We start from the raw sequence: 13,258 nt of genomic DNA, 5'->3' as shown, positions 1-13,258 counted from the left end.
AGCGACAGAAGCGGCGAATTAACGGTGGGGTGGGGGATGAGTCTCACAACCACTGGAGGAATCACATTAGCCGCATCCATGTGCCCCGGCCCTTGTGCACAAAACTACGTACTTGTAAATTTATGACTCTCCTGATCCGAATCCGCAATTCCTGTTTCGACTGGAAAGTGTACGCAAACTTGAACTCGATATTCGTGATGCTAGTAATAGGGCTTGAAAGTGCTACGTCACAGCATAGCAACAATTTCAAAAATTCAAAAACTGGATCCACTTGGATCCAGTTTTTGTATGGATCCAAGCACATTTCAAGCCGTCTTACTCACAGCAAGGTGCTGTAGCCAGTGAAACTGACTGATTTGGCTACTGGGGGCGGGGTTACAACTGGTGGCGAAGTAAAAGTCACCCCTGCATACGACATGAGTGGGTTGCTATGCACCCACATACTGAGGCAATAGCAATGTCACACCTTAGTGGATCCAAAATAAAAATCTGATGTCAACTTACTACTCCCTAGCCGTTTTGACGTCATCACTTTCAAGCCCTATAGTCGAGTATAGAGACTTCTCGGTAGAGTGTTGTGTTGTCCAGAGCAACACTTTACATGGGTATGGTTATTTCCTATACCTACATGATTGTGTTATGTACATACATGTATACGGGAATGGGGGGGGGCAAAGTGATGGTTTAGAGAGGCTGGCGATAGCTGTGGAATAGCCGATCAGTGTCTCCCGGCCCACCATGTACCAGCATATCGATGGAGAAACTAGTTGCAGTGTGTACCCGGTGCATATCAAAACACAGAGGAGTGTACAGGAGCGAAGAAATCCTGAGTTTCCACTTCAAACTGGTTTCTCCAGCACTGTGAGTGTGAAGCCTAATATGTGAAGAAGAAAGAGACAAATACACAAGAGCCGACAGGACGCATAAGACAGAATGGCGCAAGACAGAATGAACTGGACATTACTTGGCAGGAACTACACAAAGTAACTCTTAGTCTTACAATAATAGGCTGCAGGCTCTGCCGACCTACATTGTACATGTACACACGTGACATGATGACTGTGGACCGTGAATATTCTTTTTTGATGACTGTGCACATGTGGACCGTGAATATTCTGTAAAATGTAGGTCAACAGATCCTGTATCACATGAGACCATACATAATAATTATGTATAATGACTGTTGTTACATTCTTCCAAAACATGACGTCACAGAATTCGTAAAAAAAGACAACTTTCGTCGCAAGCGGCTAGCCTGTCGCGCGCGCGAGACTCATCATGGGCGCCCTGCAGCTGGAGCTCCGGAGCTGCAGCAAATGCGAAGCGCGACACACGAGCGCGAACAAACTGTGTCACGTGTGTGTCTAATCGGACCGTCGATTATTTATTTTCGTTCTACTCGACAATTCCAAAAATCAGTGCCATTCATTGGCTTTAGCTTTGCCCTTGAACTTGAAATCTCGTGCCTTATTCTTTCCTGGGGACTGGTGTTGGATATTGAACGGGCGGAGTTACCGCCGGGATGATGGATGAAGGAGATGATGGCCTAAAGTTGGATGCGCGCATTCTCATTTTCGCGTGGCCTGCCACTAGTGTTTCGCAGATTCACAAAGGGTGTCACAGGCATAGCTGGAGGAAGAAAGGTGAGAGAATCGGTTGCACAGTGCAGATCAACCCAACCATTTGGTTGTTTTAATTTTACTTCGCACAGTCAAACGGGATGACCACCCAATAAAATTTCCGAACTTGACATTTTTTTAATTTATTGATTTTCCCACATTATACCACAGTTTGTTGTTCAGGTTGTTTCGCTTCAACTTTTGAGGTATGAATTCCTTAACTGCATACTCGACATGCAAGCTCCATACTGACCAGGCTGTGTCAACATCAGGTCACGGCTTGTTTGACTTTGTCCGTTAGGCCGTGTTTGCATAGATATTGTGATGGCGTCAAAGACAGTTAAAGATTGTGTTGGTCGTGTGTCGGGGGGTATTGTCCCCGCCGAAACTGAATGCAAGTTTAAGAAAGACTAGGTCTAGTGAGTTATGATCAGAAGTGTCCTGTGGGTCTAGCCCTCAGCCCCTCTGCAGATCTGCGGCAAGCAGTAAACTATATTTACAGCAAAAAGCGCAAAACAAGACTTGATTTTTTACACGGCTCTTTTCACCGTGATAATTATTGTACGCGTGTTATGAAAAGTTGAAATACTCATGGCAACTGGTGGGTGAATCATTCAAAAATGCAAACGTGCCCGCTGTTGAGTGCAGCCATGTGAATCCACACAGTCACTTTTTCTCGTAAATCACTCGCCGTAAAACGTGCAAGTGGCTGTCGTGTGAATCGCCTATAACCGACTGTCCACAGTTGTGGAAGTATTTTCCAGCACTCACTGTACTTTATTAGAGAGGTTGCGCATAACGTAGTTACGTTAGTTAAAAAAATGTAGTCGATCTACGGAAAGTCTTACGTAAACTGCATGCGCATCTGGGTTCCGCCATACGGAGTTTTCAAATCATAGCAGACTCAGCGGAGGACGTTCAGGTTGGTTGTAACTCTTGAGTTTCATGCCGTTAGGCAATCATCAGACAACTGATACTCGGGTCTACCTAACAGTGAGTCAGTATGCTTCTAAATACATAGGGCCACAAGCATAAACAAATTTAGCGCTAAATCTGGTGTAAGGTATGGGGAGAACAGCTGGCGCGGGCCACGGCGTGACAGTATAAGCGCCAGGAGAGTGGCAGGCAACAGGCAGGTGTGAGCATGAAAGCGCGGAAAGATGCGATGGGGAGGCAGTGTACAGCAGATGGGTGGAGGTGCCAGGAGGATGGCGGGCAATGGGCCAGTGAGATCGCTAGGGGGTCTTTGGGTGATGGGCAGGCGTGGGCGTACTATTGACATCATGGATGTGTCCTCACAACAAGGCTCCACCATGAGCATGGCAAACTTTACAAAGTAAGCCTTTCAGTGCAAGTCTTGGTGGCATGGCGTCTTTTGGGTGTTTTCTTAGGTTCCAAGAGACATGGAGCTACATTGTGTGTTTGTGTGTGTGTGTGTGTGTGTGTACGCGTGCGCGTGTGTGTGTGTGTTTGGCACACGCCATGTACTCTCTTTTGCAGGTACTACACGAATGCGAAACGCGACAAACTCTACAACGTCATTAGCCTGGAGTTCACCAAGACTAAGTTGGAGCCTCTAGTGGAGTCACCCAGTCTGGTACGTCAGCAATCCTACATACACTTGAGAGGATCAAAAGCGTTTCTGCTGTAACTCTGAGTTTCACGGTTTTAACCGATCATCAGACAGCAACTTGGATTACAATTTTCAGAAGATATGATTGATATAGGCTGCAATCAATCAATCCTATGCATGTAACGTTACATGTAGTACACTCTTATCTGTTGTATCCGGGCGGTCCGGGACCGGGGGCTCTGCCCTTCATTTGGAAATGTTCGTAATCATGTACATCTTGATGTGGAAGGCACGTAGATCTGGCATATTACGTCACTCCTGGTATTTCCACAAATTGGTAGAAAAGTAGTAATATATCCACTAGAACTCACTCACAGGGTTCCCCGTAGACCAAGATGCCCGTAACTTGGAGGTCCGGATAGGAGCCGTGAGAAATGAGTGCACTGTAGTTGAGCACTCCACTGCACTACTGTCTCCCCTGTATGCCGTGTTGGGGGGTTTGGTGGGCGTTTGAGGCTCATGTCATACATGATCATGCTTAGGCTCGTTCTGAGAAAGTATGGATTTTTAACTCCTGATTGGTTTGTGCAATGTGTTTATATTGGTTTATCAATGCCCCATCACAAGCTGTATAGTATGTATTCGCAACCATGTACGAATTGCTCATTTGTCTTTTCTTCTTCCTACTGCTTGCTTGCTGCGGCTGCTGTTGCTGTTGTTGTTGTTGTTGTTGCACGCAGGTACGTCATTTGGATTAGGTGGACTTGGTGTGGCCGGAAATATTGCGCGCTTTGCAGCAGGAGGCCAGCAACCGACTGGTCGCCATGAAATATCCCAAAGTGCAAAAGTGTGTGTTTTGTTTGCTCTTGTTGATGGTGCTGCTGCTGCTGCTGCCGCCGGTGTTGCTGTTACTGGCCAACTGCTGGTGCTGTTGATAGTACTACAGGTGTAGCTGCCCTATTGCTGGTGCTTGTGGTGCTGCTGCTGTTGTTGGCTTACTGATTGTGCTGCTGTTGCTGTTGCTGTTGCTGGCTGCCCTACTGCTGGTGGTTGTGCTGGCGCTGCTGTTGCTGTTCTACTGTTGTTGTTGGCTTACTGATTGTGTGGCTGTTGCTGGTCTACTGCTGTTACTTGTGCTGTTGTTGTTGCTGGCTTACTGATGGAGCTGCTGTTGTTGTTGCTGGTCTCCTGCTGTTGCTTGTGGTGATGCCGTGCTGTCACAGGTACTGCCTGATGAGCGTCGGTGGCTGCTACACAGATTTCCGTATCGACTTTGGTGGCACATCCGTCTGGTATCATATTCTCAAGGGTGGAAAGGTCAGCATTCCCTGTCTGTTTGTCTGCACGCCTGTCTGTTTTTGTGTCACACACATGCACACAGTACATAGATGGACGATGGGTGTAGATACAGACATACATCTGTCTGTCTGTCTGTCTGTATGTATGTCTGTCTGTCTGTCTGTCTGTCTGTCTGTCTGTATGTCTGTTTATCTGTCTGTCTGTTTCTCTACCCATCATCCATCCGTACTTGTATGTATATTTACCTCTCTGTCCATCCTTCTGACTGACAAGCTCCTTATAATCACGAATGTTTCTTGTAGCAGAACCTGAGAAGGAAGTGGAATGAGAAGAAGAAAGCTGGCATTGGCTTAAGTGTACAGCATTTCACTGATTAGAAGTCGCACTTGATGATAAGTCGCAACAGGTCTGAGCCAAGTTGTTTCAATACAGTACATTCACATATTACGTAGGAAGAAGTCACGCTCGATTGTAAGTCACACCACCTTCTTTAGGGGTCTTCCGTAATTTTCGAAAAATTAAAAATCCGTCCTCGTGCAAAATTGTCTCTGACCCACCCACCCACCCCCATTTTTCCGTTAAGTTTTTGATTTTACCGATGCCCAGCTGGAAAATAATAACTCCTGACGCCATGTTTTCTGACTGCACCTACATTGTATGTCAAGTACTAGTAGCTAAGTACAGTGAGTAGTAGGTCAACCGACGGACATGCACGTCCTACAACTACATGAAAAGTCTGAAAAGTCATGTATAGTAGATACTGGTGTTTGCGACAATCGATCCTACACTACGTCTACAGCAGGGAGTCGTGAAATACCGGTATTTTACGACTCCCTGGTCTACAGTACACTACACAGTCAGTGCAACAAGTGTATGAAAGTCCCGGCCTGGAGCAAAAAAAAGTACGAAAAATCAAAAAAATTAATTCCGCCAGCACTCTTGACCACCCACCCCCTTTTTGCCTGAGGACGGATTTTTTAATTTTTCGAAAAATACGGACGACTCCTTGCCTGTTCATTGGTTGAGGGAAAGATGCAAACGGGAAAACGTCTAAAGAAAATATTGACTGGCGCCACCAGGACTCGAGCCAGGGGCTTTCACTTGAGGGCAGCGGTGCTCTAACCCTTCTGTTGCAAACCACCAGTTCTGAAGTGGGAAAGGCCTTCTCGCTTATGGCATTGTATTCATTGCAATGTTGTATTGCGACTCCGCCATACCGCTGATGTTGTCTGTGTGTGTGTGTGTGTGTGTGTGTGTGTGTGTGTGTGTGTGTGTGTGTGTGTGTGTGTGTGTGTGTGTGTGTGTGTGTGTGTGTGTGCATGTGTTTGTTGTGCACTGCAGGTGTTCTGGCTGATTCCTCCGACCCCAATCAATCTTCAGACCTATGAGCAGTGGGTGTTGTCGGGTAAACAGCAGGATATCTTCCTGGGTGATGTAGCGGTAGCTACTTAGAGTAGTTTCGCCTGAATCTTTATTGCAGAAGGGGGAACATTATCGGACACGGAAAAGCACAACTAACTACAAGGAGAGCAGAAACGAAGAGTGATTCCAATCGGGAATCACTGTGTAGAGAAGACAGAGAGCAGCATAGACTACGGCGCTGCGTGCACACAGCAGCGACCGGAAGCAGCGTGCCCAGTACGGGATGCCATTTATAGATGGAGCCCGAGGGCAGTGCACTCAGACATGAATACGCACGCGCACCCGAGTACTGCATTCAGTGCATGCGGGGACTGTGCCATAGAAGGGGAAGGGTTCGTGATGCGCAGCCAGCAAGTACAGCGGTACATGAATGCATGAGTCAATGGTACAGCAGGCAGGCTGCGGTTCTTATACAAGTACACACGTTAGATCAATGCGAGTGAGTGGAGGGAGTAGGAAGGAGAAACCTGGAGACAGACATTGATATGCCTAGGGATAGAGTTTTGTCATGATGCTACTCATTACACTACAGGTGACATGGTCGAGACGTGTGCCCGCGTCGAATTGAAACCAGGCTGGACTTTTGTCATGCCTACTGGTGAGTGAGTGTGTGTATGTGTGTGTAAGTGTGTGCCAGCTAGTTCGGTTGGTGGGTGCACTTATGCCTGATTGTGTTGGGTCTGTTGCCAACGGGCTCGGCTGCTTGAAGGTGTAATGTGTGTGTGTGTGTATGCATGTAGGTGTGTGTGTGTGTGTTTGTGTGTGTGTACGTGTGTGCATGTGTACGCACGAGTGTATGTATGTGTGTGTGTGGTTGTGTGTGTGTGTGTGTGTGTGTGTGTGTGTATCTGTGTGTGTGTATGTGTGTGTTTGTTTGTTCGTTGACAGGCTGGATTCATGCAGTTCCCACTCCTGTGGATTGGCTAGTGTTTGGTGGAAACTTTCTGCACAGTTTCAACATAAGCGGTCAGCTTGCCGTGGCGGACATTGAAGAAACTACTAAGGTACGTGAGCTGTGCTGTGCATGTCTGTCATATTTTCTACAACTCTACCATGCCAATGCCTTGTGTCAGCTTTCCAAGGCTTGCAGTTGTGCATGAAGGTTTCTGTTTTGTTATGCTCCTACGTCGTTCATCGATGTGTTGCCGTGGAACTGTGTGTGTATGTGTCTCTGTCTCTCTATGCCTCTATCTGTGTGTGTGTGTGTGTGTGTGTGTGTGTGTCTCTGTCTCTCTGTGTGTGTGTGTGTGTGTGTGTGTGTGTGTGTCTCTCTCTCTCTGTCTCTGTCTCTGTCTCTCTCTGTCTCTCTCTGTCTGTCTCTCTCTCTTTCTTTCTCTCTCTCTCTCTCTCTCTCTCTCTCTCTCTCTCTCTCTCTCTCTCTCTCTCTCTCTCTCTCTCTCTCTCTCTCTCTCTCTCTCTCTCTCTCTCTCTCTCTCTCTCTCTCTCTCTCTCTCTCTCTCTCTCTCTCTCTCTCTCTCTCTCTCTCTCTCTCTCTCTCTCTCTCTCTCTCTCTCTCTCTCTCTCTCTCTCTCTCTCTCTCTCTCTCTCTCTCTCTCTCTCTCTCTCTCTCTCTCTCTCTCTCTCTCTCTCTCTCTCTCTCTCTCTCTCTCTCTCTCTCTCTCTCTCTCTCTCTCTCTCTCTCTCTCTCTCCATCTCCGTACACTTCACTCTCTCTCTCCATCTCTCTCTCTCCATCTCCGTACACTTCACTTTGTACCACTATGACTCCCTCTGTGTCTTAAAAATACAAAATGTGGGGAAACGATCTCCATGTGGCCGTGGCTGTTGAATTTATTTTCCTGAGAACGAGAAAGTATTCTGTCTCTGCTGCTATGTCCTTTGTCGATGTGATTTCGACGTGAGCTGCGGGTCATTCGCGTTGTTTTTAGAAGCGCTAGCCAAATAACGCGAGCTGAACTTTCGCGTCACGTCAGAAATAACGTGAATCTTAACCTATTTAACGAGAGATCTTGGAAGCTCAGGGCCCTACGCTATGCTTTGTTGCTTAGCTCATCGTGCATGTTGTTAGAACTGATGGAAATATTTCCTGGGACCGGCGCTGACTCTGCCGATCACTGGCGTTCTGGAGTCGACGGGATGTCTGTCCTGACGTTTCCTGGGACCGGCGCTGACTCTGCCGATCACGGGCATTCTGGAGTTGACGGGATCTCTCTTCCGACGTTTCCTGTGACCGGCGCTGACTCGCCCGTTCACGCTTATTTTGGAGACGACTGGATCTCTCTTCCAAAGCATTTTTTTGCTGACGAATCCTATCACCTATTCGGAAACTAGCGTCCATTCTAACTGCATTTCCTCCTCGTCTCCCTATTTCTTTCCAGAAAATCTCCCTATACATCAGGGAGTCGTATACATAATACGACGAATATTGTGGTTAGCTGTTTGTGGCCAGCTAGCTGTGTTTGATGGTACGGCACAGTACGGGACAGATACGGGAGCCAGCAAATACTGTGGCCAGCTGTTTGTGGCCAGGTACGTTTGATGGTACGGTACGGTACTAGACAGATCATACGGTATAGCGCCAGGCGTGACACAAACAAACAAACACCAAATTAAAGCTGTGTGGACCCTGGCTAGCACCAGACGTTACTGAAGTAAAGTCTTCTGCATAGCTACGGGAATAAAAGCTCAATATGGAAGATGTGTATATGCAATATTTATGTTTGTACCATCATCAACAATAATAGAAAACAGGATCACTGCACTTCGGAGTATCCAAACATAAATATGTAGTTATCCTGTCAAGCAAGATTACATAACCCCATGTACTCTTGTGTCAAAGCACAGGATCTTATTCTTACAAGGGAAGAGGCTGCACAGTACACGTATTATCACAATTTATCAGACGTATTCGGAATCTGTGGTGGACAAAGCCCCATTAGACCTTGTACAGACTAGTGCAAAGAAAAACGTGTGATGCGTTGATTCGCCGTACACATGTCGTAATAATCACTGGTGCGTGGAACATTGCATCATAAAAATGACGTCAACTTGAAATTCTGTGGTGACAGCAGGGTGTGCGGGAGTTTCACACTCTTCGGGGATTATATACTCTAATTTCAGAAATTTTAGGTGCTCACTATTTTTCAGTATGAGGGCAAAAGGCCAGGTTAGGCGAACAGAACTTTTAGGTACAGAGAAGCAGTTCCCTATTGGATTATGTGTGTTAGTGTTTGTTCGGTGTATTGAAACTTTAGGTATGAAACAGACGCACCAAACGTACCGAAAAAAAGTACACCAACAATTTGTCAAATTACAGTACTCTTGTTGTTGGGTGTTGCCGGTTGAATGCTGTTCACGGCAGGTATCTTATGCCTAAATATGGGCTTGTATATTCTGATTGTCTGATCGCTGACAGATACGGAGGCAGCGAAGCTCTCTCCTGCGCCCGCATGCGCCGAGATCCCACTGCTGTCAACGGATGACACTGCAGCCCAGTCGCCAGCGACGGCGGCAGCTGCTGCTGCTGCTGCTTCGTGGGAACAGCTCACAAGGCGGCAAGCCACCTCCATCACCGCCATCCTGCCTGCTCTCGGACATGGCCGGTCTCAGCTCGTATGAGATTGATGGCTTGCGACGGCTGCTGGCCGAGCTGAGCGTTTCCACGACGATGGTGAGGGCGTGTCCCGAGGAGCTGGGGGATCCTGGGGAGCTCATGTCGACCGTGGAGGTAAGTTGTCGTGTGTGATGTGTGAGTAAAACCTAAGTTACCGAAAATAAATCTCCACCTAAATTTTCCGGTTTTACAGTAGCCTATCTTCAGGGACATACATAACTATTGGCGTAGATTTGCTTAATCGTTATGCCTTGTATTCTCTTGTCAAATGTACACCGTAGATTCTGTTGAACGAGTATGAAAGCCAGTATTCTCCTCTGCAATGTACAAGCATTTTCCTGTGCAATGTATGCTGTATATTCTGTTGAATGAGTATGAATTCTCCTGTGCAACGTGCGCTGTAGATTCTGTTGAACGAGTATGAAAGCCGGTTTCGCGAGGACAAGGCCACTGGACATTTTATGCTCATACCGGGAATACAATCTGAGGTATGGTGTGGTGAATTGCTGTGTGGTACTGCTGCTGCTGCTATTGCTGCTAATAGTGCAGCTATTGCTGCTGCTGCTTCTGCTGTTGCTGCTGTTGCTCTCCTCTCCATCCCCACCATTTGCCTGTGGAATATTTGACAGTGGCAACATGTACATGTACATGTAGTAACAGGTATATGTTCATGGTGTGTTCTTTCCTTCTGCGTGTGTAGAATCTGCGTGTGTCGCCCGCACCAATACCTGACAACATTGTGAAAATATTGGCAGTTGAAACAGAGATTGTATGCAAGTCCTCAGCTGCTACTGCATCTCCAAGAAAGACAGCAGGTAAGCTACAATGACAGGGGCGTCACAGGGCGGTTGGGAGTGGTACAACGGGGGTGTCCCCCGGGAGAAAAAAACTCGGATTTTTCGGCCAACAGCGCACGTTTTAGCGCTCTACAGCCACAAAGGAGGGTTCTCCTTGCACTTATCAGACAACCCCACTTGTACTCCAGCTTCAAAAATACTTCTCATAGATTTTTGGTCGTACTTCGTAGGTAGCCAAAGCAAAAAGGAAGCCATTGCCCTCGAAAAAATCGCAAAATCCGAAGTACAAGCGTGCTGCTTGCTGCACGTTCTAGCGCCAGCCGCTGTGCAAAAAACGTATGCTATTACCACAATGACGATGATATTGCTTTCACAACAATGACCACAACCTAACTGGGTTATCAGTAGGAGCAGTGACACAGCCTTACTGCTCCAAGTAGGATTTAGAAGAGAGTGAAGGGAGAGCAGACCGGGCCGGTCTAAGCAAGGAAGTAATCGGCATCAGAGGTGAGCACGCAGCATCGCAGATTGTCTCGAATTGCGCATCACACCAGCGGCAAAATTGCTCCTGTGCATGCAAGTGGATTTCCTTGCACTTCTCAGTTTGGGAAATGCTCGATTATGATAATTCTGCGTGCGAGTGCACTAGCCCTGAACATACATGTAGGTGACCCGTTTGTGGTGTCTCATAGCCTACCTCACGACCTTCTGCTTTCTTTCTGCACCACTTGTATCTTGCAGGTATATCATCTCGTGACGACCACATTGAAGTCTGAATTTGAAGTGCGAAGATGCTTCAGCAACCACATCGTACTTTTCCATTGCTTTCATTGTGCTTCTACTGTGCATGTGTGTAACTTGTGGGTTATACATGTGATGACATTGTATGCTGGCGACACGGTCAGATTTTGTCCATGCGTGTAACGTACACCTGCATGTTATGCATCGAAAAGGATCTGCCACTTGCGATCCTGGGACAAGTATCAGGTCAGCTTTGTCTTGTGTGGGCTGTACCAGATTGCTGTTCACTTTTCTATCTGTTGGATATGTGACTTTCTGCAAGTCTCTGGTGTATGGTGGCCACTTCTTTGCTTGTCACTTTGTATGATATTACATTCTGTATTCGCTGCTTCCATGGCGTGGTCTGCAAACTGCAATCCTTGGGCAAATGTCATGTTTGCTATGTTGTGCTTTGGCCGTCAGCTTGTCTACACGTTGTAGTTGAATTATTTTGTTCCACAACTGACTTCCTGAAGTACGGTGGCCACTGCTTTGCATGGCATTTTACATGAAGAATTTCCTGTTTGTGTCGTGTGCATGTGCGTATGTGTGCCGTGTGCATCCGCGTGTTTGTGTATCTGTGTGCGGGGTAAGCGAAGTGGAGAGGGCTGGTATGTATCAGTGTGTTATCGTACTCTCATGCCTACATACAGTACATCGCGCGCGTGTTCATCATGTTTACCTTCAGAAATTAAAACTGGCCCATTAGAGAGGTTAAGATGCACGTTATTTCCGACGTGACGCGCAATTTCCCGTCAAATTTGGCGTAAAACTCCAAATTTCGACGTGAGCAGCAGGTCACCCGCATTGATTTTTTGACGTGCGAGCAAATAACGCGAGCTGAACTTTCGCGTCACGTCAGAAATAACGTGCATCTTAACCTCTCTATTGTCCCCCCAAATGTGAACTGACCCACCTAAATTCTGTCCCTGCGGGAATTTGCGGAAAAAACTCTCGAAAACTTGCGCAAGAAATTGCGGCAGAAAACAACAAAAATGCGACAAAAAGTGCGGAATGATGCAGAACTTGCCAGGAATTCGCGGAATTATTTGCAGAAAATTGCGGATTTGGGCCAAATCACGAAATTTGTTGCATCGTATATCTACTCCGGAGTAGTACTAGTCGTACTGTGCAAATAACGTACAGGATCATGGAAAGCACTGTGTGAAAAGTGCATGAAATAGAGTGCAGAAAACAACAAAAAACGTGGGAAATCGCGGATTTTGCTGAAAATCGCGGGTTTGGGCCAAAATCGCGAAATTTGTTGCAGCCGTGGAATCGCGATTTCCTGGAGGGACAGTAATTTGCGAATGACGGGACCCGAAGGCACCAGTACCACGAGGTCGGGAGGGCACAGGATCACAGCACATCATAGGGTAACACCATCACTAGTAGAGGAGACGGCTCGATACCGGGACGTTTTGACAGCCAAATTTGTATAGACCCAAACCGATCATCAGCGTTGATTTTTCACTCGAAATATGTTTGTGGAAGGAAACTGGCATGTTGAAGTTTGCTCTGGGGCCAGAGTCAATCGAACTGAGCCACTCCTTTGTGTTGACCCATTGCCTCCAAGTTGCCCAATTTTTCGCTTCAAAAAAGTTCAAATCAGAGGTGGCTCCAAACCGGACACGTTTTAGAGTGCACGTCAAATTCACTCTGGGTCTGAAATTAGGTAATTGCTATCGCTCCACGACGGCCAGTACAGAGTAACAATAAGCCTTGTGCGTGCTTCCATTAGTTTTGATTGGTATGCGGTGCTTTATTGGCGAGAGGCGAGCCGCTGTTTACCTGCGACAAGAAGTTGATTTTTCGAAAGTCGTAAAACTCAAGTCGCAGTGCGAAGCAACACGTCAAAAACTCACCTGCTTGATATGGCGCTTCTGGTCATCGCAGAGCCATGAAATTTTGGCTCGGAGTATAACACATAGTAGTCTCACTGTGATATGATATGTTTTCTAATCAAAATACCAAGAGAGAAAGTGAATATTGAGTCCGTTCCGGTTCGCAACCGGTGTCCTATTTGAAACCGTCCCCTCTACATGGTATCAGTGGCAGTGTAACTTTGCTAGTCACATAGTTACTTCCATCGGAAATACAACATGGGAGTTCATCGACGACCATGGCCTGTGGACCAGCGTCCCCAGCTGCATCCACAGGTAGGAACCTGATTGATTGATTGATTTTATTTAAA

The 13,258-nt window shown here is 46.9% G+C and overlaps 1 protein-coding gene across 5 annotated transcripts; it reads left to right on the top strand.

Annotated features, from left to right (window-relative positions):
- The first annotated feature begins 1,378 nt into the window (after positions 1-1,378).
- LOC135820713 (lysine-specific demethylase 2B-like) lies at positions 1,379-11,571 on the top strand. Of its 5 annotated transcripts, XM_065333722.1 has the most exons (10): positions 1,379-1,643; positions 3,120-3,216; positions 3,933-4,039; positions 4,416-4,509; positions 5,833-6,917; positions 8,253-8,403; positions 9,290-9,601; positions 9,892-9,975; positions 10,188-10,302; positions 11,026-11,571. In XM_065333722.1, exons 7-10 carry the CDS (start codon positions 9,353-9,355, stop codon positions 11,058-11,060), a joined length of 483 nt encoding a protein of 160 aa, XP_065189794.1. In that variant the 5' UTR covers positions 1,379-1,643; positions 3,120-3,216; positions 3,933-4,039; positions 4,416-4,509; positions 5,833-6,917; positions 8,253-8,403; positions 9,290-9,352; the 3' UTR covers positions 11,061-11,571. The 5 variants fall into 5 exon arrangements, with proteins under 5 accessions (XP_065189794.1, XP_065189791.1, XP_065189795.1 ...); XM_065333720.1 differs by lacking the exons at positions 1,379-1,643; positions 8,253-8,403 and adding an exon at positions 2,774-2,955; XM_065333719.1 differs by lacking the exons at positions 3,933-4,039; positions 8,253-8,403 and having other exon boundaries at positions 1,381-1,643.
- Positions 11,572-13,258: the final 1,687 nt, after the last annotated feature.

Source organism: Sycon ciliatum, chromosome 7 (genome assembly GCF_964019385.1).
Source record: "Sycon ciliatum chromosome 7, ocSycCili1.1, whole genome shotgun sequence".
Classification (NCBI taxonomy): domain Eukaryota; kingdom Metazoa; phylum Porifera; class Calcarea; order Leucosolenida; family Sycettidae; genus Sycon; species Sycon ciliatum.
The sequence above is the reverse complement of the archived record's forward strand: the minus strand, read 5'-3'. Positions and strand labels throughout refer to the sequence as shown.

Excerpts from the sequence above, each read along its gene's own strand:
- LOC135820713 (XM_065333719.1), top strand. The coding sequence starts at position 6,714 with ATGTGTGTGTGTGGTTGTGTGTGTGTGTGTGTGTGTGTGTGTGTGTAT. Across the intron at positions 9,602-9,891 it reads AGCTCATGTCGACCGTGGAG|ATTCTGTTGAACGAGTATGA; the intron begins GTAAGTTGTCGT and ends CGTGCGCTGTAG. Across the intron at positions 10,303-11,025 it reads ATCTCCAAGAAAGACAGCAG|GTATATCATCTCGTGACGAC; the intron begins GTAAGCTACAAT and ends TGTATCTTGCAG.